The sequence below is a fragment of the Aptenodytes patagonicus genome, chromosome 8, assembly GCF_965638725.1.
Source record: "Aptenodytes patagonicus chromosome 8, bAptPat1.pri.cur, whole genome shotgun sequence".
Lineage (NCBI taxonomy): Eukaryota > Metazoa > Chordata > Aves > Sphenisciformes > Spheniscidae > Aptenodytes > Aptenodytes patagonicus.
In genome coordinates, this window is record NC_134956.1 from 11,907,982 (window position 1) to 11,933,554 (window position 25,573).

Sequence of the window (25,573 nt, forward strand, 5' to 3'; positions counted from 1 at the left end):
CACTGCCCACACGCTGCCTCTGCCAGGCCTCCTCTCCGAGGCCGCCCCCTCGGGGGGAGGCAATTAAAGCAGTTTGCTTTGACGGCCACACACCTAACAGCTGGTGCCCCCTCACCAGCTGCGAGGTGCCTGGGGCTCCTCAGGGCCAGGCCTAACTGCAGGAGGAGGGAGCCAAGAGCGCTGGCTGCAGAGAGTCCCTGGGGCAGGGGTTGTTGTAACTGCCCCTGGGGCACCCACACTTTGCTCTCATCTTGCCCACGCTAATTAGTCGCTGTAGGGCTGCTTATCTCAGCCCGCTTGCTGTCACAGCACACCTTCATTCTGCCTGCAAGGATACCCCCACCCTGGTGCCGCTGGAAGTATGGTGCTGAGATTTGATTTCAAAGTTGCGCGGACATTGCAAATTCACATGAAAAAGCAGGTCAAGATTTGGATCATTTGTTCTCCTTACACTTAATCACCAATTTCTGGGTTTGTGCAATTCATTTTCCTGTAAAAGTATATTTATGTTGTGTAGGATGCTTCCTAAAAAATCATACCTTTAAGGGATTAAGAATAATCAAGATTATTAACGGTGATGAACAGCTCTCCTGAAATCCAACAACAACAAAAAAACCCACCCAAACCAAAAAACAACAGGTAGATGAACACTGGAGAGGCCTGAGAGCACTTGAGAGGCTAAGGGCAGGAGCACATTTCACTGGTTTAAGCCACTTGGCTTTACCGATAACCCAGGAGGCACACAGGGCCAAATGCATTACTCGATAAAACTTAACACATGTGCTCTGCATTTTCAATAGTGACTACTAAGTAGTCCTAAGTACCACTTCAAGTGGTAACAGCTGTTTACAAGCCAAGGAAACAATACTGTGTTATGGACCTCCCATAGGTGCCCAAGTAGACGAGACTAGCACTATATTTTACACGTTTTTTTTCTTTGAGAGCAGTGTTGTTGCTGTTTTGTCTCCCTATGCAGCAATATATATTGCTAATAGTACTTAGCATTCACATCTGAATAACTAATGAATGAGCCAGAAGTGTATGATGACTTGCCTAAGGTTATTGTCAGCATCATGGATTTAGTTTTTATGCTTTGACTCCAAACTCCAGGCTTTTTCTTACAAAGAAAGTTGCTTCATATAACAACACTTTCAATATGAAAGAGTCTGCAGAGCTTTAAAGCTGGGTACAAGTTACCTGTCCTTCCCAAACACACAGAAGTCAAGATGACAGAGTCAATGACTCAGTGACAGGAGAAAAAAAAAAAAATAGCAGTCCTTCCTAGCACTCAGTGCTATTTGAGACAACTATCTCCCTAAAGGAAAGAAGTGACCTCACAAGTACTGCCAGTGCACTGAGCTAGCCTGGTTAATCGGCTTCTTGAGCAGAATAGTTCAGCTGGATGGGAGCTCTGTCATGGGAGCCAAATTAAGCATAATGTCACTTTTCAGACCAAGTTCCCAGGCTTTGAATAGTTTCCTGTTAAATCATAAGGCTCAAGTACTCTCCATTGCCCTGAACATCTCAATCTCTTATATCAATACATACTTGCAAAGTGAAGGGAAAGTATACATCTATTCCCATAAGAAAAGGCCCTACACAGTTATAATCCACACAGATACCCCTGTATCACATTACCAACCATTTAATTCTTTTTTTAGCATTAATTATTAGATGAGTTCAGAAGGAAGAGGTGGAAAAAGGTCTGATTCCTAACCAGAAGAGGCATTATCCAGAACTCCTCCCAAAACATCTAAAATAACTGCTATTTTCAACAAGCTTTGACAAAGTATAGAGGTCTAAAAGTTTCTACCACTCTTGTGAAAACTGGCAATGAGGTAAAGGAGCTGCCCATTTCAATGGCCCACGGCGTAGGAGGCTGCAGCAAGAGCGCAGGTGTGACCCGCTTTGCTTGGGCTGCCAACTCACCAATGAAACAAAGAGCTGCATTTTGCTCAGACAGTAACTAGAGGGATACTGGATAGAACTCATGGGATGAAAAAAAAAAAGATAATTCTTTTTGCTAAGGAGATGTAAGGAAGGAAGATAAAAATCCATAGGAAAATTGATTTAATTCCACCGCTCACATAAAAATGGTGGCATTTCTTTTATAACCTTATACTCATGAGTGACCTGCAAGAAGGAGGGGGATCAGGTATAAATGTGCGTTTGTTCTTAGTTTTCTTCCTTTAGGCATAGAAAAGACTTGCAACTCTCTAGATAGGGAAGGCAGCTGTCCTTGTGTAGTGGGAAGGAAAAAAACCCATGTAAATTTGCTACAACGTCTACAGTTTTGTTGTTACCACTAAGAACATACCTCAGTCTCCAGGATTTTAGAGTCTGTGGATCTGATTTTGCAACATATGACTTGAAGGCACAGCTCTTGGCAAGATCAGGATGCACATGGTACCTGTGAAATGAATACACTTGCATCATCAATATCAAGGAGGAGAAATTCGATGAACAGAGACATAAGCACTTTTATTCAATGTTTAGAGAGGTCCATTATGTTAGCTTACAAAGTTTTAGAATTAATTACAGATTTGGAAATTAAGAGATGGCATTCGTTAAGATTCATCACTCCTATTGCTTTGATGAAGAGCAGGAAAAATCTTTCAGCTTGTTTTGCGGGAAACAAAACAGAACAACCCCTCTCCCCCCCGCCCTGAGGTCTTGATATTACTAAGATGGAGAGGGGAACATGGCAAAATGAAAGAATCCAAACTTCTTCAGATTTTTCTATATCCCTCGTGAAGCAAGCAGTTTATAGCATTTAGCCGTTTTCCTTGTTTTCTCCTTAATACACCGTTCCCCTTCCCAGTTGTTCTCTCCGACACCGAATTTCTTCCTTAAAAAGTGTTCACTTCAATTGTTAAAGTTTATGGACTCATGGGAGAAAGGGCAGGAAGTCAGACTTTTGGGATAGGGTAAAAATGTAAAGGTCATTCACGCACTCACACACACATACTCTCTCTCACTCCAAAAATAATACACTATTTGACAGTTTCAGGATTCAGCATGTCCCACTGAAATTTGAAAGCTTATGTGAAACTAGGCCACGTCCTGTAACCTCAAACATTTAGTCTAGGAAAACAGCTCTCAAGTCTCCAGCTCCCACATCGGGTATCGCATGACGTCTGTGCCAAATAGGAGACCTCAAACAGGGGGGCAAAAGAAACGCTGGTAAAATGAATTGACTAAACCTGGGGAATAACAGTTCAGACTGTTAGTGACAGGTGTTATTTTTTCTGGTTAACTGGCTAGTGAAATATTAAATTATACTCAAAGCATCTATAACATGAGATGGGCAGAATGGTCCAACAACCTACTTAGGTTCCATCCGGTGGCATGGGCAAAGGAGAAGGATGACTCATGCTTTGGAACGAAGTTGTTTTACCCTCCCCCTCTAACGTGTTAACTATTCACAAAAATCACCAAAAATCATGTGAAGGTTGAGGTTCAATATTTCCTCACACTGATGCATCATAACACATCAGACATCAATTATAAAAGATCATTTAAGCTATTTAAGTTCAATTCTAAACTTTCCAGTAGTTCCACTTGTAGTCTGCTCTTTCTGGGGAATAAACAATTAATCCTGTGTGGTCTAAAGGATTATTGTTTATTTTCCCTCACCCAAACATACTCTTCTCCCCCTCTTTAACTGCAATTTCAGTATGATGCTCAAAGAACATATGGAATGAGTAAAGCAATCAATACAATGAGATGTGCCAAACCACTCACAGCTTATGGATGATTGTAAACCCTGTTAAGTGATACTAACTCAAGCAAGTAAGAGGCAGAAGCCAGCTTCACATCTATCAAGCAAACAATTGTTTACTGGTTTTTTTTTATATTGAAATATCCTCTTCTACTACAAATACAAACCCAAACCATTTTCATAACAATTTCTGCAGGTCAGTACTAAAATTGTACCTTCATCGTGGCAGTAGATTTTATTTACTGAACAGCAATGGTCACTAGCAGACTGAAGTTTTAGGCTCTTCTCCAATTCTATTTTTGGGACATCATATTGCTGTAGGCAAACAATTAACACTACTGTTTGTTACCCACTTTTATCAGGAAAAATCTCTAATTGAATTAGTATTTCTAAAGTTAAAGAACCTGATGTAGCATATCTGATTTTTACATACATGGAATATTTCAATCCTTTTTCTAAGGTATAATGAAGATGAACAGCAATTCTCTATTCCTGCCATCTACATGCCTATATATTGAATTTCACCCAAAAGAAATAAGCAAATATTCTTCAATAGCCTTTGAAACGCCATAATCTCAAAAACAGGCCTAGCTGCAACATCAAACAACATAACATGGAGCGTATGGACAGGTTTCAGTCTAAGTTAACAAAAGACTACATATTTCACCCATTGCTAGCCCTTCTTAAGAGGAGGGCCATACCTAGCCTGGACCTCTTGTTAACAGCACCGCTGCCTTCAGAGCTCTTAGAAGGCTTGCTAATTATTCTTCCAGAATTGGCAGAAACTTGAACTCTGACCAGACGTACCCACACCACTTGCGGCAGTTTAATGCACTAGAGAAATCAAAGTTGTATATTTGCTCTTTTACAAAGAAAAAAGTCTGCAGTTCAGTACGTATTAGGCATTTGTATTCTGTGACTAATAGGGCCCTGAGAGGATGTATAGAGTCCAATAGTATACATGCTTTTTTAATTATTTAAAGGATAGCTTATATTTGTTAGATTCAAAAATTCTTAGCTAAACAGTTGTATAATAGGATACCCTTACAAAGGTGTTGAACTACATATGTGTGCAATTATATTGTAATTACAATTTTAAACTCAATTATGTAAATATAAACTGACAGAACAATTAACGGAAAAAGAAACCAACAAATAGCAAAGTCTTTTCTCTGCTGAATGACATTTAGAGCAAAACTCGTGGAAGCTCTGAGGCAAAAAGGGAATGAATAGCATATATATTGTTCACTGGGCTTCTGCAAATTGAACCATAACTCCCATCCTTCCTAAAAGCCACTCTCCTAGCTTGTACCATCACAGGACTGCTTTTGCAATTCTCCCTGGCAGCGCATGGGAAAGCCGCGATGGCACCATCCCTTTGCACAGACAGCAGTCCTGCATCCTACCACGTTAATCCATTGGCCTTGAACGTTGCAGACGCAGCCGTAGTTTTATAATCAAACACAGAAAACACTACATATTCATGGGAAGAGAGTCCCCTCTTTTTCTGGGAGAGCGACCCCAATATCTACAAACAAGGAGAAGTCACTGGAACTGCAGGTTCCCAGATCCCATCTAAAATTTCGCTGTGAGTGACGTCCACCTCAAGCATTTAAACACTACATAAAAGGTGCAGCGGAATTACAGCTGAACCACAATTAGGAGCTATAAGAGCCTAAAAGCTGTAGCGTCACAGACCTGAGGGAGCAAGGGTAAGGTCTGCAAGGCCGTGAAACTACCTGTGGAGAAGGTGGAGTATTTTAACTCATTTCAGTAGGTCAAAGCTCAGGAGGAACACATGCTGTAGGGACGGCACCTGTTAAAGCCTCAGATGCTTACATAAAGGTTTTGGACACATGGAATAGAATTATTTTGCAGTTATACTGAAAACTAGAAGTTAGTGAGCGACACCGAGCAGGTAAAAAGATTGCCCTGACTCTTTCTTTGATGAAGACCTAGAAAACACCCTTGGAAAGCCTCAACTTACTTTTGTAAGCTAAACCCAGCAGAGACTTTCAGAAAGCATTGCTCACGGTTCCCGGCCCGCTGTCAGCCGGCCCTGGGCAGCCCAACTGCCCAGGACAGGGAGAGGGGCACCCAGCACCACGCTGAGCCAGGAGACACTCGGGGCTCCCTCCACCCCGGCAGCGGGGAGGAGCACTGGCTCCAACCCCAAACCAGATTCAATGAAGGCAGGAGGCGTTCATGTAGATGTAGGGCCAAGAAACCTGCCGAGCAAGAACAAGCTGCTCTTCCCCTCCGGGAGGGCCTGTGCTCGCCTCCCCACAAAGCCCCCTCTCGACTCCTTCCTCCCGGCCCAAATCCTCCGCAGTGCCCGCACCCGGCCGGACCCTCTGGAGGCGTCGCATACGGAAACGGGTGGACGGACCCTAAAATAATGCACCCCCTGTGGGTGACAGGCATGCGCCGCGCCCAATAAGTATCGAGAGCGCCGCCACAAGGTCCAATAGGGCGGCGGGGCGGGCGGAGGCGAGCGCGCAACCGGGAGCCTTGGTAACGCGCGGGCCTCGTGTGGCGAGCGCGGGCGGGTGGGGACGGTTCTTCCCCGCGATGAAGATCGAGGAGGTGAAGAGCACCTCGAAGACGCAGCGCATCGCCGCCCACAGCCATGTCAAGGGGCTGGGGCTGGACGAGAGCGGCACCGCCAAGCCGGCGGGGGCCGGGCTCGTGGGGCAGGAGAATGCGCGGGAGGTGAGCGGGGGTGGGGGGGCCGGGGTGTGTGTGTGTGCAGGGCCCAGCCGGGGCCCCCCTGGGGCTCTGCAGCCTCCAGCCCGGTTGAGGTGGAAGCCTCGGGGGCCCCGGGCGGCGCGGGGGCCAGGTCCGATCTGTGCTGGGTGCCTGTAAGTCTCGTTAGTGAGTGAAAGTCTTTCCTGGGCTCCTGCCTCTGTTCCGCTGCTGTGTGAGGAGCGATGGGGTAACCAAGGCTGTTCCTTACGCCGCTGCTTTATGCATTGGCTGGCGGCAAGGGCAGGTGGCTGTCTCCCGGGTTTTAGGCTTAGAAATTGGGGTATCAAAGGCAATGAAACCTACCAAAAGTGAAGAGATTTGGTGCAAGTGGGTATTGGGGCTTCTGTCTCAATCCGGTGTGTGGCCCTGGGCAGGTGCTTTAGCTGATCAGTCGTTCTGAAAGTCACAGATTCATTTCCTGCTGTATTTTTAAACGTTTATGTATGCGTGCAACTCCAGGAGGGGGAAAGGAGTCTGTGCTCTTAGGTTGAGTTTTGTTGTCTGTAGTTTTTTCTGATTTTACCTCCCTTTTTATGTGCGTGAAATTGAAATCCTCTTTATTTTTAGTGGGCTCACAAAACCTAGTATTTCTAAACACTTTAGTAATTTTGGAACAAAAGATACTATAGTAATACTTGTGTTAACAGTGTAAATACTTATTTAACTTATAGGCTTGTGGGGTTATAGTGGAACTAATCAAAAGCAAGAAAATGGCTGGCAGAGCTGTGCTGTTGGCAGGACCTCCTGGAACTGGCAAGGTATTATTTTTCTTTTTTGATATGAAATGAAGTATTCCCAAATCTATTTTATTTTAATTTGTTGCCAAAACCGTTTTAGGGTGGTGGTTACATAATGTTTTCATCTACTGGAATTTTTTTCGTCAATGTATTGACATGGTTTCCTGCTTTATGTTTTGATTTTTGCCATGTCATCAACGTTGGCAGTATCCAGTGCTGCGTTCAGGCATCATTAGTGTGAAACCATCTCTCGTAGGTTGCCAAACACGTAGGTAATATGGTCTCTGAAGGAGAGTCTTAGAAGTTAATTTTCTATTAAAAGCATAAATAGTTTTTGCTTTGTTTATTTCTTTTCCCTGGCTATTGAAGGCTTTTTGCATTTGTATCAGATGTCAAATTCAAATGCCCAGTATTGTTTCTTTAAGGTGTTTTGTACATCTTTGATAAAAGTCACTTTATATGTGTCTAACTTGTTTTGGGAGGGAGGAGGGTTGTTATTTGTGAGAAATATGTCAGACAGAATAGTCTTAATACTAAATTGATAGTTGATGTATGGAAGGTGATATGATGAGGAAAGTTAACTTTGTGCAGAAAGAATCCTTTGTTAATTCTCATAAAAATGTGTGGGTTTTGTTTTTGGTTTTTTTTTAAGACTGCTTTGGCTTTAGCTATTGCTCAGGAACTGGGAAGTAAAGTTCCCTTTTGTCCTATGGTTGGAAGTGAGGTCTATTCCACTGAGATCAAGAAAACAGAAGTTCTAATGGAAAACTTCCGACGTGCAATTGGTAAGTTTCAGAAAAACAGAAGAATTAAGTATTTGCATGATACTTATTTTGCTTTTTTCCAGTCATCTAAAACGGAAAAACTCTTCAGTGGTCATGATGGTTTTCGGATTATTGTACTTTTTTAAAGTGCTGATCTTAATTTAGTGAATCTCTTTCACACGTAGTAGAGTCAGGTTTTCTGTTTATAAACCATAATTTGTTGCATTACGGTTTATTCTACTTGCCCAGATTTTCCTCTTATCCTCCAGGTTCATCTGCTGGTTTTGCCTGTGACTCTGAATAAAGCTGAAAGAAAAATTATTTTTAGTTTCTTACGTTAGCAGAAATACTTGCAGATGGAAAAATGCTCTCTCCTTTTTTATTTTAGTGATTTCACTCTACTAAGCAAACAGTCTTAATCAGGGACTCCCAAATGGCAGTGTTAGCCTGACTTAGTATTCCAGTGAGCACAAAGAAGGGTCCATGCCAACAAAATAAATACTTTAACTTAATGTCTTCCTCAATTCTAGAGTGCTTTTACAAGCTTGATGTAAATTGGTTAAATTTGCAACACAACCTCAATGAGTATCTAAAATCTTATATGATCGCTGCTGACAGCTGATAAATGCAGTTAGAAGTGGCCCTTGTTTGTGTGAGGGTTGGCTAAAGATAGCCTAACTGATTTTAGTACTGAACATATTAACAGTTAATTTTCATGGTTTCTGTACGATGTTTCCCCTTGGACTTCATCTAAGTATTCGGTGGCAGTAAGGTGAAGAAGTCTCTCAGTTCTGCAGTGAAACAAAAGTATTCCATTGACTTTTATAAGAAAGCAACTCTCAGTAGTCCCTGGTCGTCTAGTTACCATGAATCTGGCAGGGCCTGGGGGAGGGAAGCCAGAGGCTTGAGTAGTCTGCAATATTTCCTTGATGTGATGAAGTTCCCTGTCAGAGATTTGGAAACCTGAACCAACAGATGAAACTTAGGCCATCCATGTTGTCATTTCTAGAGACAGCAGTATTTTAACTCTCTAAGGTTTAACAGCCAGCTACATTGTTAGTTCCCTGCATTCCCTGAATGTCAATAGAGAGGCACTTCTAAACAAATACTGGTGTTAATGAAAGATGGAACTTCTTTTATTCCTTTCTGTTGAATTCCATGTCACATTTTCATAACACAAACTTTATTGAGTATTTTTATCAGTGTAAAAAAAAAAAAAATCTGAAATATTTTAAGGGTCTAGTAACTACCATTTTTCATAATGGAACATTTTCCAAACATGTTTAAATCTCAGTTATGTTTTAGCTTCCCTGTCTGGTAAATAAATAATTTACAAGGGTGCGTTTTTAAAAAAAAATACTTTGTATGCACAATGCAATGTCAGCTGTGACTGGGTGCAAGAGGAGCTTCAGCTCACACATCAACCAGTATTCATTTAGAGTTGTCTTTTTTTGCAGGGTGGGGGTGGGAGTGTATGATTCCTTATTAGCAGGTTCTGTACACATCATCTGTTGCTCATATTATGCATTTTACTTTCAGAGGGTTTAGCCACCTCAATTTATAAAAATGATGAGGGCTGTTAACATAAATTTTTTACTTCTTTTTTTTCTTTTCTTGGAAACAACCATCTGACTGGTTTGGACCCATCACTGTATAAGGAAACTGGGATGACTCCGAGTTTACAGAATTTTTATTGTTGGGAGTCTTTTAATAACAGACTTGACATAGTCTTATGGCCAAGTACTGCTTGGGATATAGTAGAGAGTTTGTAATACCTAAGAAACATAAAAGGACAGAGTGGGAAATGGGAAGATGGAATTGTTGTACACGTTAAAAAAACTTCAGCTGAGAGAGATTAATCCCGTGTAGAGCTTATTAGCAGCTGGCAAGGATGATGACAGTAGCTAATGTTAGAGTTCAGTTGCAGTAAAAAATAACTACTGGAATAGCCGCTTAAATAGCATATCTATTCCCTGTGTCTCCAAATTGTAACTGCCAGTAAATCAAACAAGCACTATTTAACTCCATATAGTGCTATTGAACCAAAACATGAAATAGCCCACAATTGCCTTCTTAGACTCATGCCTCTGATTTGTAAGTAGGAAATGTCTCTGTTTAAGTTAGAGCTCTTTTGAGAATGAAGTTCATAGTTGATACATGCAGAGTCATTTGAAAACAAAGGATAATCAGCAGCAAGTTCAAAGCATCAATTACCTTTGTTCAGATCATGTTCATCTGTAAATATTTTCTATAGACACATCTATATGAGCACATTAGTTTAGATTAGAGGCATGCTTTTGAAGCAAATCTCTAGGTTGTCCTCGCTGACTCAGGTTTGGTTTGTGTTGTGGAGCAGACTCTGATCATGTGAATTGGATTCTTTTCAGATGAAAGGAAACTGGAAGATGTGCTTTAGCAGCATACAAAATATACCCCAAACACAAATGGGCTTCCAGTTTTTCAGAGCAGAATAGAACTCACGCTGAAAGTTGAAAAACAAAAAGGAAAAACAAACCTGTGAATGTCCACTTCTCAGCACCAGCGGTTCCCATATTGCTTCACATTCCTTGCATATGTAGCCTATGTGATGCAGCCTTGCCTAGGTCAGTTTTATGACTCACAAGGTTCATTAATTTTTTTGTCTGATGTTTGACATACCTGATAAAACATTTTAGAAAATTACTGAAATTAACTTCTGTGTAGAACTTACGTAGTGCTAAATAAGAGAAAGCAAACATTTCTTACCAAGCAATTATCACGTTATCCACAATTATTTCTCACATTTCAAATCCTAGTCTTAATTTGGGTCCAGTAGAGGGAGACAGACTCATATTTGTCAGTTCTTTATATTTCCCTATCAGCAACTGAAGATTACTGGTGAAGTGTCTGATCTATTTCAAAGCAAAATGAAAAGTTACGGAACAAGGAAAGTTTTATAAAGTCCTAATAGCCTCAGACTGGGCAGGATGACTTCCTTATATCTTGTTACAGCCCATTCATCATTTTTGGTATGGCATGTGTGTCTCATAAAATATTTTATAGAGTCTCTTCAGATGTGGGTTCTTTGAACTTTTATGTAGTTAGAACGTCTGCATAATTGTAGTGGTTGTGGTGATGATAGTGGTTTTTCTTTGGAGCAGTCTAACCGTAAAAATCTTCAGCTCTATATTATTCATCAATTTAAAATAACTTAGTTAATTACAATAGTTGTGACTGGAATAGAAGATACCCAGATACTATGATGATTGCTCAACTGTCTGAAAACCAAGAAAGTAAGGATGTCATCGTCAGCTATTTTGAAATAGTTTTAAATTTGCATTATAGCAGATTCTGCTAAATTTATCTAAAAAAATACCTTTTGCTATTAACTTGAAAATATTTTAAATGGTACATTAACCTTTTATTAATTTTATGAGGTTCTAACACAATACCTGTTAATCAATTTATGTTATTTTTAGCTCAGTTGCTAAAATTTCAAGTTTTTTGTGAAGTTACTTTTTTTCTCTCCTGTCTTTTTCCTTACTCTGCAGGGCTTTTCTGATAGTACAAAAATTGTGTAAAACTCGCGGTTATACTAGTGTCACTGATCTTCAGTTTCAGAAGATGGACTGTTTCTCTGACTTTAGCGTAGGGGAACAAATCAAGCAAATTCCTTCTTTGGGGGAGGGAAAAGAGAGGATACAGACATTTGCTTCAAGAACTAATAACAGACAGAAAGAAGATAACTTCTTAGAGTTTAATAAACTGTTTTGCAGGCCAGAACTTGGGCTGAACTTTCGCTCTGATGACACAGGATGAATATTCTCACTTAATATTGAAGAAAAGAACAATAATTGATCTTTCTCCTTTTGAAAGTAAAAAATTACCATTAAATGTAATGCAGCCTAATAATACCTTACATTCTGTTGGCAGTAATGCAGCAGACTCCTGAGTGTATGCGGCCGTTGATTTGTGTACTGAAACTATTCTAAACAATTTCTTGCAGGGTTGAGGATTAAAGAGACCAAGGAGGTTTATGAAGGAGAAGTCACAGAACTAACTCCATGTGAGACTGAAAATCCTATGGGGGGGTATGGCAAAACCATTAGCCACGTAATTATAGGACTCAAAACTGCAAAGGGAACCAAACAGTTGAAGGTATGTATGGTAGAGTCTCAAAAATTTCCTTAAGTATTTCAGGTCTGCATCTTCTATTTTTAGCACTTCTTATTTCCATTTTAAGCTCTTGATCCCCATCTCTGTAGAGTGGGGATGTCAGGAGGCTGTTTTCTTTTGCTAGACAACTTTATCCTGAGCGTGTACGTTTACCTGCTTTGTGTAGAATATTTAGATGTTAGTCTTGTCTCCTACTAATTGAAATTGGGGATAAACCCATCACTCAGTTAGCAGCTCCTGTTATTTTTCTGTTTGGCAGCACACACTTGTATGTCTTCAACAAGTTAAAGGAGAGTTTAAGCAGGAAGAGATCCTGATGCAGTTTTGCAGCATTTACTGGTACCACAGAAAAACGGGCTGAGTTGGGAATCTGAACTATGATCTGTCTCAGTCAGTGGTACGCTCACACTGACCCTGGCTATAAATTCATGTTTATGATAACAGACATAGGAGAAAGGTCTTGGGTTTCCTGATTCTTAACTGAATTTTTGAGGATGGTTTTGGGAAATCTTGCCTGCTTCGGTATAAATTGTTCTTTCTGTCACATCCCTTCTTTCTACATGGGGAGAGTATGCTCTAGTGAATATTTGATTTGAACTGGAAATTGAGCTGGTATGTTGCCAGCTCAGACTCACTTTCCCTTTGTTTTCTTGTGCAAGTCTCTGTCCATGTTGTTCAATTTCCCTGTCAGTTAGAGTACAAGAGAACTGAAAGCTGTCTCCATTGCTAAGTATCATCTTGCATTTGTTCACTCCAAAAACAAGAAAATGCAGTGCAAAAGTGAATAAACATGTACTGAGAGAAACAAAAGCATCTAACGTATTCCACATTCGCTCTCCCTCACACAGCTCTGCAGAGGATACAGAGTCAAGAAATCAAGTAGCATAATCCAGTACTATAGCCAGATTTTTTTATAGAAGTTTTCTTAGAAAGCAAGAGAAGTGCTGCATCCTAGGTATAAATACATTGCCACATTACTCAAAGGCATACTTTGTGATAGTAACTGGTATCATTATCATTATGTTTCTGGCACTTACCGTCACTTCCTTCAGATGGCAGATTTTTTTGGTAAGAAAGTAAGTTCTGTGCGTGTTCTTTCAGATTTATTCTCTATCACTACTCCAAGTGTTACAGCTTTATAAAATCCTAGAGGTATTGTTGGGGGGAGTTGCAGTTTAATTTTGTCGGGAGGGAGTGAGCTTTAGACTAAATTTCTCTTCCTTGATTACCATAACAATATGGAACTGTTTTGACCAACTGTGATGTTCGCTTGTCTCCAGCTGGACCCAAGCATATTTGAAAGCTTGCAGAAGGAGCGAGTGGAAACTGGTGACGTTATTTATATTGAAGCAAACAGTGGAGCCGTCAAGGTAAAAGAAGAGTTCTGCACTTTTATGCAGGTGTATGTATTCTTGCAGACCTTTCTCTGCCTTTGTCAGAAGGCTCTCCAATTTATTAACCTTAACTGACATGAAATGGTTACATGGAAGTTTTAAAAAGAGCGCAGTGTTTTCCTTATCTGGAGAGAAAATTCTCTCTTGCATTGAAAGAATGTGGTCATCTGGTTCACAATTAAGGTCATCTGGCAAGGAAGCTATCACTGATGCTGTCTGGATGAGTTTTCTTTTCTGGAAGATCAAGACATCTTTAAGGGAAGGGGGGAAAAACCCAAGCAACTTTAGTCATTTTCAGGCTGACATGTGCAGTGTATTTAATCTTTCTTTTATCGCTCTGGTATTTTCTCCACAAGATATATACATGTAGAAGGGAATACTGCATTAGTTAGCATTCTTTTCGTATCTGATTTAGAAAGTAGTGTACAGCGATACTTGCTGTTTAATGGATGAGCATAATATTTTGTATCATATAATAAATCACCCACCTACAAAGGAGTCTTGAACAGTTCTCCCAATCTCTAGTTAATCTGCTGGATTTGTCCTTTAGCAAGAATTGCATACAGTTAAAAGAAGGGGAGAGAGGAGTGGAATATTCTTGCCACTGAAAATATCAGGTGTTTTTCAACAGAGTTTTTGAGCTTTGATCAGTAGATAGGGTATGCCTGTTGCTAAGCAGGGAGCGGGATGTCTGAATTGTCAGCTGAAGCTTGTCAGGACTGGAATTGTGAACCAAGCCCTTTATTTTTATCAAGTTCGTGTCACTCAAGGTTTTGGCACTGAAACTAATTCTATACCTGGGTTTCTCTTCTTTGCTCTTTCTTAGAGGCAAGGCAGGTGTGATATCTATGCTACGGAATTTGACCTTGAAGCTGAAGAGTATGTTCCCTTGCCAAAGGGGGATGTGCACAAGAAAAAGGAAATTATTCAGGATGTCACCCTGCATGACTTGGATGTGGCCAATGCTCGACCTCAGGTATCTGACTCCACAGATGAAGTCTTTACAGAAAAATTATTTGACATAGATGTGATGGTTACTAGAATAACCAAGGAGTTGTAGGAGGTTGAGCTGTCCTAAATCACCCTCAAAGATTCCACTATAGGAGAAGCAGTAGGTGTTACACCATGAAGGCCAGTCTACCTCTCCTCTCTGGAGGGAGGTCATGCTGCAGTTGGCTGCCTCAGTGGCCCTGCCATACAGGTTAAAGAGGCAGTTGCTAGGTTAGGATTCATGCACCTGGTCACGGAATGTTTATCGGAGTACTAACACTACAGAGAACAGTCTTATAGCCATAGCAAAGCTTTCACATATTTGGGATCCGCTACTTCACAGTTAGTGCATAATCCAGACCTACCTCTCCCCTTCCCTCCACTGCTGTGCCCCATCCCCTGCAGAAAAAGAGCAGCATGGGTTGCTCCTCTTGACAAGGAAGAGAGAAGGAAAGTTGCCTACAGATGTGAGGTAGCAGCAGCCAGATCTGCATCATTTTATTTATTGAAAGTTCTGAATACAGATTAACTTACTCTGCTCTGTGTTTATGGTTTTGTGGCCATGAAGTGGAAACTGAAAGCACTATGATAAAAGGTCACTAAGTATTTTTGGCTGCTGCAGATTCTGTTGATGTCCCTGCTTCCTTCAGAAGTGTTTCATAACCTCTTGTTAAATTTCCTTGTGACTTTCAGTAGAGTTCTGAACATACTGCAGCAAAAAATTGAAAGTAGGAGAATTACTTCTTGCTGTATCTTAACAGAGACCCAGTATTGAGGGAATTCCATCTATGTCAAAAACAAAAGCCACTAACAATACAGTATCTTTGTTTAAAGGCTGGCATCCGTACAGTGTGATACCACAAGCCCTTAACATACTCCATTTCAAAATAAATATCCTTTTCCCAACAAAATCATTTACATGGTAAAAATCAAGGTGTTCAAAACTCCTAAAACTCAGCGTAATTGTTCCTGTGTTTACAGGTTGAACACCTGCTGTGCACACAGGCAATCCAAGTCTGTGTTCCCTGACAATTTTAGTCCTTATGAGCTTCTCTGTGACAATTGTTTTAAAAGAGGATATCTCATTTTCTTTTCTTATGTTCTCCAGGTGAACGAGGCTAAAGAAAGGGTGGGGAGGTGGCTAAATGATTCTGTTTAGAATACTGTGTTTAGAATGCAGTGAAGTGACCTAACCTTTGACAGATTATCAACCACTGCTGATATAAAGTATCAAGTTAACTGCAACAAAAAACTTCTTTAACTAATTCCTGATTTATAAAATTCTCATGGTATGTGTTCACTACGAGACCTCCTAGCTGATCTGTAACTTTCTTTTCCTAGGGTGGGCAAGACATCCTTTCTATGATGGGACAATTGATGAAGCCTAAGAAAACTGAAATTACTGGTAGGAATCCTGCATATTTTTAGACCAATATAACCTATATATTTGCTAGTTAGAAAAGGATTAAAAATAGGGTTATTCATGCACCATCTCTAAATGAATGCCTATGTAATATTTATTCATAAATATTCAGATTTCAAAAAGCACTGATACAGCTGCTAGAATTACAATGGCTGGAAACAGTACAACATGTTATTAGTTTACACATAGAGTGATAAAATATATACTGTACCCTGCACCTATCTTCCTGGGGAGAAAGAGGTTAGAATGCTAGTGCCATCCCCCTTTATCAAAACACCTCCTGCCAGAGAGTGCGAGGCTCACACTTTGAGGAAGAGCCAAACTGAACAACAACAAAAGAAATCTAAAAAATTTTGTTAGGATGCATGCTTATGTGAAGCAACCATACTGAATTTCTGTGGAGTAGAAAAATGGCTTCTAAAGACTCTAACCTTGCTTTGGTTTAGACACCTCTATAGCAGCTGTCTATTGACTTGATGCTTTAAGTGCACTGCTGCTTTTCCTACCTACACATCGTTGGAGGAAAAAAAAAGATCTGCAGAAAGATCTATTCGCCTTTTTGCTTTGAAAGAAATGATGTTTCAGTAAGTGCCTATCTAAATTTAGATCAAAGTCTGTTTCAATACTAACGTGAATGGCGGTCTTTTGAAGTATTTCGTCCGTTCCAGAGGTCAGTTTGCTTATTCTAATGTCAGATTTATCGATGTAACTTCTTGTATAGCTTTGAGATCCATATGTTCACAGAAATTTATATAGCCTTTTTTTTTTTTTTTTTTTTTTGTTAAATACAACTTCTTCGCTGAAATACAGTAGCAATATTTTATTCTTTCAGTGATGTTCTTTTCAGCCGTGCTTGGAAACTTTAAGTTTTATGTTTTAAACTGAGATTTGACTGACTTCCCTCCCCCCACCCGCCAAACTCCCCAAACCCACAACAATCATAGTTTTTCATGAGCCACATGAGGGGACAGACTACCCCAGTTAAGTGCTAGTAGTTCAGTTTAGAAGTATTTTGTTGCACAGATGTCTCCCCAATATAGTAGGGAATACCAGAGAATTTTAGCGTCACAGAGATTTTTCCCTGTGATGGTAAGATACCAAACCATGAAAAAATTCAAGGAGAATTTTACTTGCTTTAAGTCTTTCATACAGACCTATAGTTCATTAGCAGAACAACTAACAGTTTCTTTTTGTTCTCAGACAAACTTCGAGGAGAGATAAATAAGGTAGTAAATAAATACATCGACCAAGGCATTGCAGAGCTAGTCCCAGGTGTACTCTTTGTAGATGAAGTTCACATGCTGGATATTGAATGTTTCACATACCTGCACCGAGCACTGGAATCTTCTATTTCCCCCATTGTCATCTTTGCTTCCAATCGAGGAAACTGCGTTATCAGGTATGATGTCTAAAGTTGCGTTTTCCAGTTTGCATTGGTCCATAAACCTTGGAATGAGCTATATCAGCAGTTATAATCTTTGAAGGCTTTTGTCTCTGATACTGACATCTGTGATAATCCCTGGGTTACAAGCTGCATTGGTGCTCGAGAGCTGCTCATGAGCTTCATGATGGGACAGGCATTTAATGCCAGGCTGACTGAGTTAAAGCAGATGGAATTCCTTTTGTTTCCACTGACACATCCCTTTTTCTCTAACAGCTTCTGAATTAGCTTCTGAATTGTCTTATTTCCTGGGTGATCTGTAACAATTACCATTCTCATCTCAACACATCTGTTGCTTGCACATTAGGGACATCAAAAGCACCACGGCTACAAACCTCTAATATCATAGTTCTCTGCTTCTTCTGGATCATTTTGCTGTTTGCTATCCTTATTGCATCAGACTTAAGCTTCCTGTTCTTACTGTTAAAGCATGTCACAGTTCAGCCTCTCCCTACCCGTCGATATTTCCTACTATGCTGGTCTGGCTTTTTGTGATTCTTTGGTCTTGCCAACTAACTTGTTTTTCATCTCCATTCCAGTTCGTGCCTCCACTTCAATATTTTGCACCCACACAATGCATTCTTTGCACGTTCAGTAGAAGTGCTCTCCTCTTTCAGATTCTTCCTTAAGTTCTACTGCTAATTTGTGGTCTAGGTCTAATTATGTCTAAACAAGCTGTCATTAGCAATGATTGCTAGTCTTTAAATTGATTTAATTCAGCTGTGTAACCAGCTATTCCTTTCCCTCTTAGTGGTTCATCTGGTATTAATCTTTCTCTGCTTGCATTGCTTAGAAGTTAAGGTGATAAGCCCTTCAAAAATGTTTAAGGTGGACATTGCAGCACTCTCTTTGCAAAGGCACAAAAAGGCTGTCTTGTAAAAGTAGGGCAAATAGAGATCTGTCAGGGTGGATTCACTGCAGATCTTGTTATGAAAAAATGGTGATTTAAGAAAGGAAGATTTCCATAGAGTAGTTGTATCTAATATTGCTAAATTAAGTCCTTAAAAGCAAGCTCTTAACTGTATACTACTCTCTCAAGTAGTTAGTGATGCTCTGATTTGCCTGCTGATGGCTGTTAAAAGGGCCGGGGAAAAATTAATTGTATAGTGTAGTTGATTCTGTAACCTCATAAGAGAAGGAATAGTTTCAGAGGAGAGAACACCATCTACTCAAGAGTACAGCAGATGATTGCAGGGCATTTTAATTCATTTCCCAAGAAAGACCATGGCCAAAGCTGCAGTGCCTGAATACTAGCACTGAGCTTAGAAATGTAGTTCTCTACCAGCACTTTACTGTTTTTACCTGCGATCTCTATAGATCTCATGAAATCTGGGTATCTTTCACTCTTGACTTCACAGCAAATTGCAGTGGTCTTGGAAAACCAAGAGTAGATGTGTCTGCAGCCTTTGCTGTTGGGTGTTGTATGTCAAACAGATGAAATGGTTGGGGTCTAGATCCTGCTCTATCCTTCATGCACAGACCTCCACTTCTCAATTTGCTGGATTGCAAGCATGGAGTGTAAACCATTGCAGTATTCACTGGAAGGACTGGGGGAAGGATTAAACAGAGTAATGGCTTATTCAGCAGGAGGGGATGTTCTCCAAATAGATGATAGTGTATATAATTTCTGCTGATACTGCTAAACAACTTAGTAAGAATGATTTGTTTCTTGCTGGAAGATACTTTGGAACATTAGATAAGACTGTATTGTAAGGTACAATGCAGGGAAACGTGAAGGAAAGCACCACCTCTAAGTATTTTTGAGTGGCATGTTTAAGAGCTCCAGAAATAGTATTTGTTTCCATCGGGCTGTCCAGTATGAACTTCAGACTAGAATGTTTCCTGTCTCTATCTGGGGAGTGTGTCTCTACAGGAAGACACAAGAATTGTAAACTAGTAGATGTGTAGTCACTTACAACTGATTTTAGTAAAATCAATGTACTGAACTCAGAATAGTATCTGATCTCTTTCTGTTTGGTTTCTCCTTTAGAGGCACAGAGGATGTAGTGTCTCCTCATGGAATACCACTGGACCTGCTGGATAGAGTGATGATTATCCGAACCATGCTGTATACACCCCAAGAAATGAAGCAGGTATGCACAGCATTTTAGGAGAAATTCTAAAAAGTCCCCAGAGTTCTAGTCTATTGAGATGACTGCTGTGTCTCTGTATATTCTGTTACTATAGTGCTGTTTGACACTTTGTGGTCACCAGGGTTTGTGCCAGAAAGCTTGCCACATCCTAAATGCGTGCTGCTTTAGTAACCATTTACAGTAAGCTGGTTAAAATTGTGCATGCAATTTCTTTGTCTGATTTCCACCCACTGATGAGTTGTATTGGTAAGCATATCTAGAGCTGAAAGTGACATCTCACTTGCATGAAATAGCATGAATTGTTAGCTGACCTTATCTCTTGCACAGATGTGCTTTCCGTAGAGTTTGCAGGTTCCAGCAGCTAGTACTTTCTCAGTTGGTATGAGATGAAGTGTCACATTTTGGGACTTTTGGTCCCAGACCTCAGGCTGTTCCTCCACATAAGAGATGAGAGGGATTGAGGAATGCAACTTCATGCACTGCATTTTTGCCTCTATGCCGTGTATTATAGCTTTAACCTACTGGGACTGTCTCCTGAAACTGGGAGGATTTTCGTGCTCCTAGTCAAGTTTGGAAATGTAAGCGTTTCCAAATGTTGCAGAGATACGCTTCTGAATGCCTGAAACTTTTCCTGTGGGGCCATCACGATGTATTGTGTATCGATTATAATGCTTGGGCGCCATTATGATGCATCGTGTCAAAGATCCCCCTCATTAGCGTCTGAATGCTGTGAAGTGACACAATGCAGAAGACATTACTGTTTATCATGTCAATTCTTTGTATTATTTAAGAGATAGCGTCAATAGAGGAGAGCGTTGTCACGAGATAATAGTCTCCTGCTGCTGGATAAGTACCAAGGTGAAGCCGAGGCATTTATCGAATATAAACATAGAGGCAGAGCTTCATTTCACTTGATTTGAGGAGCTTTTCACATACGGCTGTTGTGAGCCATTCTCAGGATGATTTTTTTGGTACCTAAAAGGACACTTTAAAGCATTATGGTATAGATTACAGTAGAAGCAGCCCAGTGATTTAATAATACGATTATGTTTTGTCTGTATACAAAACAAATTTTAAAGCGTGACTTTTCCTGAGTCTGGAGATGTTAGACTGTTGTCTGGACTTCCCTATACTGTACGTGAATTTTGTGTAGTTAGGGTAGTAGGAGTATGGACTCTTGAGTTACTTTTTGTTAGGGTTGCTACATATAATACCTGCCTAGTGTGCTGTACTATCATGCAGATAATACACTGAAAAGAGCTCATTTCTGAACTGTTGATTTTCAGAAGAGCTGGGTAAGTGCTGTGATTTCCACTCGCCCCAGGGGTTGGGGAAAGGAGGTGTTTACAGTAACATTTCCTAAAGCTAAAAATAGAGTCCAGACATTATGTCCCATAAATCATGTTCCCATAGTCAGATAATCTCATCTTCCTTTAAATTAACGCTTTTGAATGACGACTTCTCTTGGGAGAAGAGGAGGAGCTATTACACTTAGCTTTGGTTTCTAACTAAATACAATTGAGGGGGTTTAAAAATAAGATGTCCGTAAATTTATTTCTCTATTTTTGCTCCCATTTTTCTTTCATGCTAGGAAGAAGTTTTCACGGCTGTTGTTTCTGTGTGAGACTCTTTGCCTTGGCCTTTCACAATTGCTTTGTTTATCAGCACAAGAATTGTCCATTTATCTATTGAAAGTTTGTTCATAACCAGTTCAGAATATTTCTCTTTGTATTGATAAAGTAGAAATCCCATTGTGTAGCTCCGCTCTGAGAGCAAGACCCACAGTTACCTTGGTGCAACCAGAATAGGGAGAAAATTCACTTTTATGTATATTCTAGTTAGGTATTGTTGTAATCTAACTTCTTTGCATACGTGCCTGCTGTTAGATTGTAGAGGTTATAACTGGGACTTTTTGTTCCTCATGTATTTTACCTGATAAACACTTCTTTTCCTATTTCATAGCAACCTATTTATATATGTATTTGCTGGGCTAATGGCTTGGGCCCTGATCCTTCAGTAAGGTTCTACCAAGTTGCTAGTTAAAAAGTTATTTAAAAAAAGTTGTTAAAGATGTGGCATTCAAGATACCTTGTTTCTAGAAGGGGAAGAGTAAGGTAGCAGTATTTGGATAAATGGAAAGTGATGTTTGAGTGATTTAAAAGATGGGGAAAAAACCTTCAATTTGAAATTGCAATTTGCAGCAGCATTGCCAATATTCAGTATTAATATCTTAGCACAACTTCCTGCCATTTCAAGCCCCTCTCTTTTGCTCTGTTCCTTACCCTGACTCCCCTAGTGCATTTTTATGGCTTTAATTTAAACGAGTGCTTCCTGATATCTTGTTTACAAAGCTGCCAAAGTGAAAAATACCTGTATTATATGAGGCTTGCAGTTCCAGAGTTATCTCAGCACTACAACACAACATCATTATCCAGTCTGCCCCTTATCACTCAGCTGGTAATACGGACTACCGAGAGACTTGTGCCACTTTTGTTACAGCTTTATATGCTCAGGCTTATTGGTGATATCTTGCTCTCCAACTTTGTAAAGATCTTCAAACTGGTACAAGCCTGAGACTGTTCTTGAAAGATTAGATTCTTCTTAGTGATTTTTTTTTTTTCTTCTTGCAGGAATAGGTGAATCATAGAAAGTAACTTTTTGATTTGTTTTACTATCTTCTTGTCAATTGAATAAAAAGCGTGTTGTGAGCTGCTAAGGAAAGGGCGTAGCTTTCTGTAGGGCTTTTTGGACAGCTCTGCTGTACAGCGGCAATGATACACTGCGAAATTTAGTAACTAACTGGTGTAGCTGTCCACAAGACTTCAGCTGTCACTTACTTCCTGCATACTTTTTCCATTTTCTTGTCTAAGTTCTCATACTCATATTATTAGTAGATGTACTTTGCTAACCATGCAGAATTATCATGAAGGGTTAGTAGTCCAGCCGTGTTACTTTACCTGCCTTTTGTGATAATCAGTTTTTCAACATTATATTTGCCTATTCAAAGACTTAATTCTACAAATTCTGGTGTAGCAGTAAGTTACACTAGGATAACTCTCCACACCAGCATGTCTCATCTCTAAGCTGACAGAGTTCCCAGATACTAAGCTAAGTAGTATAGCATGCTAATTGTTTGGGCTGGTACCTCACTTACTCATTCATCCCAACAGATCATAAAACTTCGTGCTCAAACAGAAGGAATTAATATTAGCGAAGAAGCTCTAAACCATTTAGGGGAAATTGGTACCAAGACAACCTTAAGGTAAGTTGAGCGCAGTTGGCTTTTCTCTTTAAGTATGACTGGGTCTAAAAACACTGTAGAGTAACTCACTCTTGGAAGTGAGACAACCCTCTTCCCATACAATGATGTGGTGTATTGAGGACAGCGCTAACATTAAAAAGAGTGGTAATCCTCCTCTTTCCTCCTTTAAGGAATGTATGTGCTGGAGGGTCTTGCGGACTTTCTATACTGCCGGTAGAGCTGTGTGTTTCCTAACAAATCTCCCACCCCTACGGATATTCAGTTCACTGGGATGCACTGAATTGTAATTACTCATCCATCTCTGTTTGATCACAGGTATGCTGTGCAGTTACTGACCCCAGCCAACCTGCTTGCCAAGATTAATGGGAAAGACAGCATTGAGAAAGAGCATATTGAAGAAATAAATGAACTTTTCTATGATGCCAAATCCTCAGCAAAAATCTTGGCTGATCAGCAGGAGAAGTACATGAAATGAAGAGCTTATCATATTAGATGCTTTGAAGTGGCTTTAACCCTTACCCAGGGCTGGCTTAATTATTGAATGAGAAGTGTTAAAGGTTTGTCTCTTCCGGGACTGAAAAACATTTAAATGTTGGACTGCTTTGTCAGGCCAGAATTAACTATCGAGTGTTCCTGTTTCATTATCAACAATAAGGTGCTCCATGATGTCTGTGTAACATCTTAGTCTCCCTTTTATGAGTATATATATGAAATGAATAGCTCTTGACCCATCAGTTTTGTCTTTAGATTTCATTACAGAAGAGCTCTAACTGAAGTTAATGCTTAAGAACAGTCTATTTTCTTTATGAATGGTGTTTTAAAATAGTTTCCTTTTACAGATGAGAACTTTTTTTTTTTAATCGAAGTTTGTCTGAAATGCTTTATAATAAAATATTTCAAGAATATTGGAAGCTTGCATGTGTTTGCCCTGGGTGTTGACCTGCCTAAAGAAACAAAATAAGCTGGAATTAACAAAGCCAAATGTGAGTAAAATGGATTGGCAACACAAAATAGATCTACAGCAAAGGAAAGAAATAGCAATGGGACCTTTTTAAAGTGTTTATTCTTTTGTCTTGGGTTTTATTTTCTGAAGACTTCTTTGGAGAATGCAGAAATACATAACAGTAATTATCTTGGCCCTATTTAAAGCCTTTCTTCCAGAGTAACTTATCCTTTGTGTTTTCTTAAAGCATATTAAATAAAAATTGCTTTCCATCATGGTTAGCTATTTTTTCACTATGTTCTGTCCCCACTTTCTTGATCACCCAGGATCAGAAAAAATCGCAAACTAAAAATGTATGGATATTCATACATAAAAATGAAAGTTAGCAGAACGATAGCAAAAAGAATAACCCAATAATTAAGGTTTGAAATCCTGCTCTGCACAGACTTTGTATGAACTTAGCCTTAGTCTCTTGTTCACAAAGTATGCTTCTTTGTTTTGTAAAGCATGGATACTTGATTGCTTCACAGCACTCTGAGGGTGAATGATTTAAAGATTAAGATCCTTGTTACACTGAAATACAAATCTGTGTAACCATGTAAATGGATGAACTAGGAAAAAAAAGTAGAAGCTTTATAAAGTGACTAACTTCACATTCTTTATTAGAACCTTTAGTGATTTGAAACACTTTATGTACGCTTACTTAAATAAGCGTAGTTCTTCGGGTAGGGTGGGAAGGGAAGAAATAATAACTTGTCACAGGAGCCCAGTTTTAAATACCCTTTTTCTTTTTAGCAGCTGCGAAGTGGAGAAGGTAAGTTTTCAATGAATACTTTCAGCTCATCAAAAATTTTAATCCACGTTCCTAAACGAGAAGCTTTCTGACAAGTACCAAACATACAGCTACTAAGCCTTCTATGAATCCTTCACAGAAAGTCATCGGCTCCTCACACTGGGAGAACCTCAGCAGTATTGTATTAGGCAGACACTGGCAATGGCTTTTTTCTTTTTTTTTTCTTTTTTCTTTTTTTTTCTTTTTTAAAAAAAAAAAAAGGTAAAAAGCACCTCTGTTACTCATTTTGCTTTCCTAAGAGGTTTTCTTTTAAGAGTTCCTGGTAGTTAGAGAAGCTAAAATGATCACAGAGCCATAGCGTGCATGTTTATATAAAGTACATTTACATGGCTTAATTGCTATGTATCAAATATAACAAAGCTTCGTTGTTAAATCGTAGAATTCTGACTTCTAAAACTAACGCGTAAGCTCAGTCATCGTCTTTTTGGGGAAGGAATCCAGCTGCTAAAAACCTCTGTCCTCACCCCCATATGCTCTAGAGGCTTGTCTCTTCCTTGCACTGAAGTGCTGTTTGTGGAAATTGCTAATGACTTTTCCACTCCAAAATACGTGGACTGGACAGCAGAGACTGCTGGGGAAAAAAAAGCAGAGCTGGAAGGAAGGTGGATGGTTTGGATTTAATAATGTTTTGATCGCATTCTACCATCTCAGCCATGTGAAAACCTGTCCCATTCTTCAAAGTAAAATTCAGTACTCTGTCAGCCAACCCTAATTAGCTTTTGTACTTTAAATAATCCATCTACTCCTTTCTCTACATCTGCAACTAAACAGTAGTGGCAGAGATATTTAATGAATGATTTTTGGTTTATCTGTGAATACTTTTGGCCAAGGAGCGATCTTGCTTTCAAACCTGAAAACCCTCTCTCTTACTGACTCCAAATGAATAAAGATTGCAACTACACCATCAGACTAATTTCCACAGCGCTTCTAAAATCTCTTTCTACTGCGCAGGACGGCATGTTCTGTTGTAGTGCTATGGCGCGATGGAAAGGGACCCAGTGAATTAAGCTGCTGCATGGTCAAAATTGAACCTTTCTTTCCTGTCGCAG

At 39.8% G+C, this 25,573-nt stretch overlaps 1 protein-coding gene across 1 annotated transcript; it reads left to right on the forward strand.

The window, feature by feature from the left end:
• Positions 1-6,243: 6,243 nt before the first annotated feature.
• Positions 6,244-23,967, forward strand: RUVBL1 (RuvB like AAA ATPase 1). The gene is made up of 11 exons (XM_076346375.1): positions 6,244-6,433; positions 7,141-7,227; positions 7,859-7,991; positions 11,956-12,107; positions 13,406-13,495; positions 14,346-14,495; positions 15,851-15,914; positions 17,133-17,331; positions 19,364-19,466; positions 22,637-22,728; positions 23,044-23,967. The coding sequence occupies exons 1-11, from the start codon at positions 6,293-6,295 to the stop codon at positions 23,201-23,203; spliced, it is 1,371 nt and encodes a 456-aa protein (XP_076202490.1). The 5' UTR covers positions 6,244-6,292; the 3' UTR covers positions 23,204-23,967.
• Positions 23,968-25,573: the final 1,606 nt, after the last annotated feature.

What these genes read in the sequence shown, in the direction of transcription:
- RUVBL1 (XM_076346375.1), top strand. Translation starts at nt 6,293, where the DNA reads ATGAAGATCGAGGAGGTGAAGAGCACCTCGAAGACGCAGCGCATCGCC. An exon ending in TGGCCAATGCTCGACCTCAG is followed by an intron (nt 14,496 to 15,850) that starts GTATCTGACTCC and finishes TTCTTTTCCTAG; the next exon opens with GGTGGGCAAGACATCCTTTC. An exon ending in TAAGAAAACTGAAATTACTG is followed by an intron (nt 15,915 to 17,132) that starts GTAGGAATCCTG and finishes TTTTGTTCTCAG; the next exon opens with ACAAACTTCGAGGAGAGATA.